This window comes from Aptenodytes forsteri, unplaced genomic scaffold (genome assembly GCF_000699145.1).
Source record: "Aptenodytes forsteri isolate BGI_AS27 unplaced genomic scaffold, ASM69914v1 Scaffold94, whole genome shotgun sequence".
NCBI lineage: Eukaryota > Metazoa > Chordata > Aves > Sphenisciformes > Spheniscidae > Aptenodytes > Aptenodytes forsteri.
In genome coordinates this window covers 1,018,534-1,021,336 of record NW_008795017.1, presented here as the reverse complement: position 1 = coordinate 1,021,336, position 2,803 = coordinate 1,018,534, and the positions used below count along the sequence as shown (strand labels likewise).

Genomic DNA, 2,803 nt, shown 5'->3' with positions numbered 1-2,803 from the left:
AACTCCATTCACCACAACTCTCTGGGCCCGGCCGTCCAGCCAGTTTTTGACCCAGCGCAGAGTCCACCTGTCTAAGCCGTCAGCCGCCAGCTTCTCTAGGAGAATGCTGTGGGAGACGCTGTCAAAGGCCTTTTTAGATTAGCTTTAATGCTGCACATTAATGAATATGGTTTTAAAAAGAAAGAGTACTAACCCTGTAGAGAGGGTGGCATTTGTCCTTGAAACATGGTGCCAAACGAGCGTAGATCTGTAGGCTATAGTAATAACTTGCCAGCTGGAGAGATAACGCAGAATGTAATTGCTTTTCAAAGCATTTGTTGGCATCTACCACCTAGGAGAAAGACAGCATTGATTTATATGAAAGAATTAGCAAGCATACAACATTAAGTGCACAAACTTTCTAAAAAGCTACTTGCTGTGATTTAGAAATAGCTCTATGTTTTTCTGGCACAGAAGTAAATCAGTAACCCCCCCCACACACACAAAGACAATTCTACATTATGACGTTTTTCCCGCCTTGCACAAATACCTAACCAAAATGATTTTCCAACCAGAGTTTTGCTGCTTCTATACCACAAAGTTATTATCTATATTTCTGAGCTACATTAGAACTGTCAGTCAGGTGGCCCAACTACTATTTTAAATTAGAAAGTGTGTCTCTTTGCCAGTGCCACACTCATAAGCCAGTCCAACGGCATTTGTTCAGTTTTCTTTAAATGTACCAGCCCAGTCTATAAAAATGTGTATTTAAATAAATTCAAAGACTTAGATTTTAAAACCCTAAGGAAATTACATTTTCTTATGGAATTTTGAAATGCTATGTCTTTGTTGGCAAAAACATACAAACAACATCACTATCAACATACCTGCGGCAGGGCAAGTAGATAGGCAAGAGACAAGGCCATATCATTTGGTAACGCATCATTTGCCAGTTGTAGCAGAACTGCAACATATAGGGAGAGGAAATAAAGTTTTGATTACTGACCCATCTAGCCTTGACAGTTAGCAAATGAAATGTTTTCAGTGTAAATATATTTTATTAGACACTAGCTTGAAGCACTCTATATGTACTTAATTAAACACTTACCAGTGCAATCCAAAAACAGGTAATTCATAATTAAACTGCAGCACAGCTTTACCTTGACTTCCAGGCAAAGCGTTTGATGTATTAACCAAACAAGAATGAGACTATGCAGTCACAGATGCTAAACAAAGCCACTAAAATATCACCTGTACTGATTTACAAGTAAATCTTTTGCTTGTAAAATCAAGGCAGCAATGTAATGTTGTACGCATTCGAAGATACCAACAAGAGTAACAGTATAAAATGTCTTCTCTTCAAGCCTGAGCTCTAATTCACTTATCACTGAACAAAACAAAGCATATTAAAAATTTGTCTTAATTAAAAAAAAAAAAAAAAAAAAAAAGCTGTGAGAGTGATATGAATTTTAAGTAAGATCAGTGAAACACCAAAACCAGGTCCTGCCACATACTGTAAACAGAAATATCAGCACAATGACATATTCAAAAATTAATACATTGAAGAATAATTATTCTGATTATAAAAAGATAAGCTTCAGGTAAAACTGACACAAAAATTACCTGCTTTTCCTGCATTTTAGATACCAAACTTGGAATTTGTTTAAAAAAACCCACTACATTTTACATTACAGAAATGGGAGAACCAATACACAGACACGATGTCAGTGCCCAATATTTCTTAATTAGTAACAGGATCTCTCCTTCATGCAGTTAACTCCTTCTGTACTAAAGTCAAGCATCATTGTGGTTGCTACAAAAGTTCCAATGAACAATTACAGAATAACGATTCCCGTGATACACATAATACGCAGTTTTGGAGGTAGAGAATATAAATTATTAGTTCCAGGGAAAACTTCAAAACTCTTATGAAACCTGGACCAGAAATTGCATAAGGAATTGTAAGTACACCAAGAAAATAACATTACGGTTTCCTTTTTTTATAGATGTTATTTACTATTATTATTACTAGTATTCAAATCAGTAGCAGCCATCTTCCAGCAACTTAGCTCTCTTGTTTATTTTTATTTTAAGGAAGTCTCCAATACCTATATTCCCACCTTACACAAACTACTCTTCAGGGCATGCTGACAAGAAACCTGGTTTACACACACAGCCCCCTAATAAATTCTTTGTTCCAAAGAATAATTAAAGGCTTGAATGACCAATTACAATTTTCAGATTATCATTAATCTCCCATCAGCCAGAAGTCGATTTACATGCGGGCCCTCAGCCAGATACAAAATCCAAATTTCTATGTGACAAGTCGACACAGAGGCTGTCTACATGGCAATATGCACACTTACTGCAAGTACAAGCCTGTCCAACAGCACCTATACTTTATGCATCAAGTAACTTTTACCAATAGTTTCTTGCTGCTGATACCTTGTTTCTGTGTTGTGGTTTAACCCAGCAGGTAGCTGAACACCACACAGCCATTCACTCGCTCCCCCTGCTACCAGTGGGATGGGGGACAGAGTCAGGGGGGAAAAAAAAGTAAGATTCATAGGTTAAGATAAAGACAGTTTAATAGGACAGAAAATGAAGGGAAAATAATAATGTTATTGAACACCACACAGCCATTCACTCGCTCCCCCTGCTACCAGTGGGATGGGGGACAGAGTCAGGGGGGAAAAAAAAGTAAGATTCATAGGTTAAGATAAAGACAGTTTAATAGGACAGAAAATGAAGGGAAAATAATAATGTTATTACTAATACTAATAATCACAAAGCAAAGTGATGCACAATGCAATTGCTCACCACC

The 2,803-nt window shown here is 37.0% G+C and overlaps 1 protein-coding gene across 1 annotated transcript in view; it reads right to left on the bottom strand.

The window, feature by feature from the left end:
- Window positions 1-2,803, bottom strand: part of NBAS (neuroblastoma amplified sequence) — a 219,080-nt gene that overhangs the window by 99,922 nt on the left and 116,355 nt on the right. The window contains 2 exon segments of the mRNA XM_009275562.2: window positions 194-331; window positions 867-943. Of these exon segments, the coding sequence (XP_009273837.2) occupies window positions 194-331; window positions 867-943 (215 nt within the window).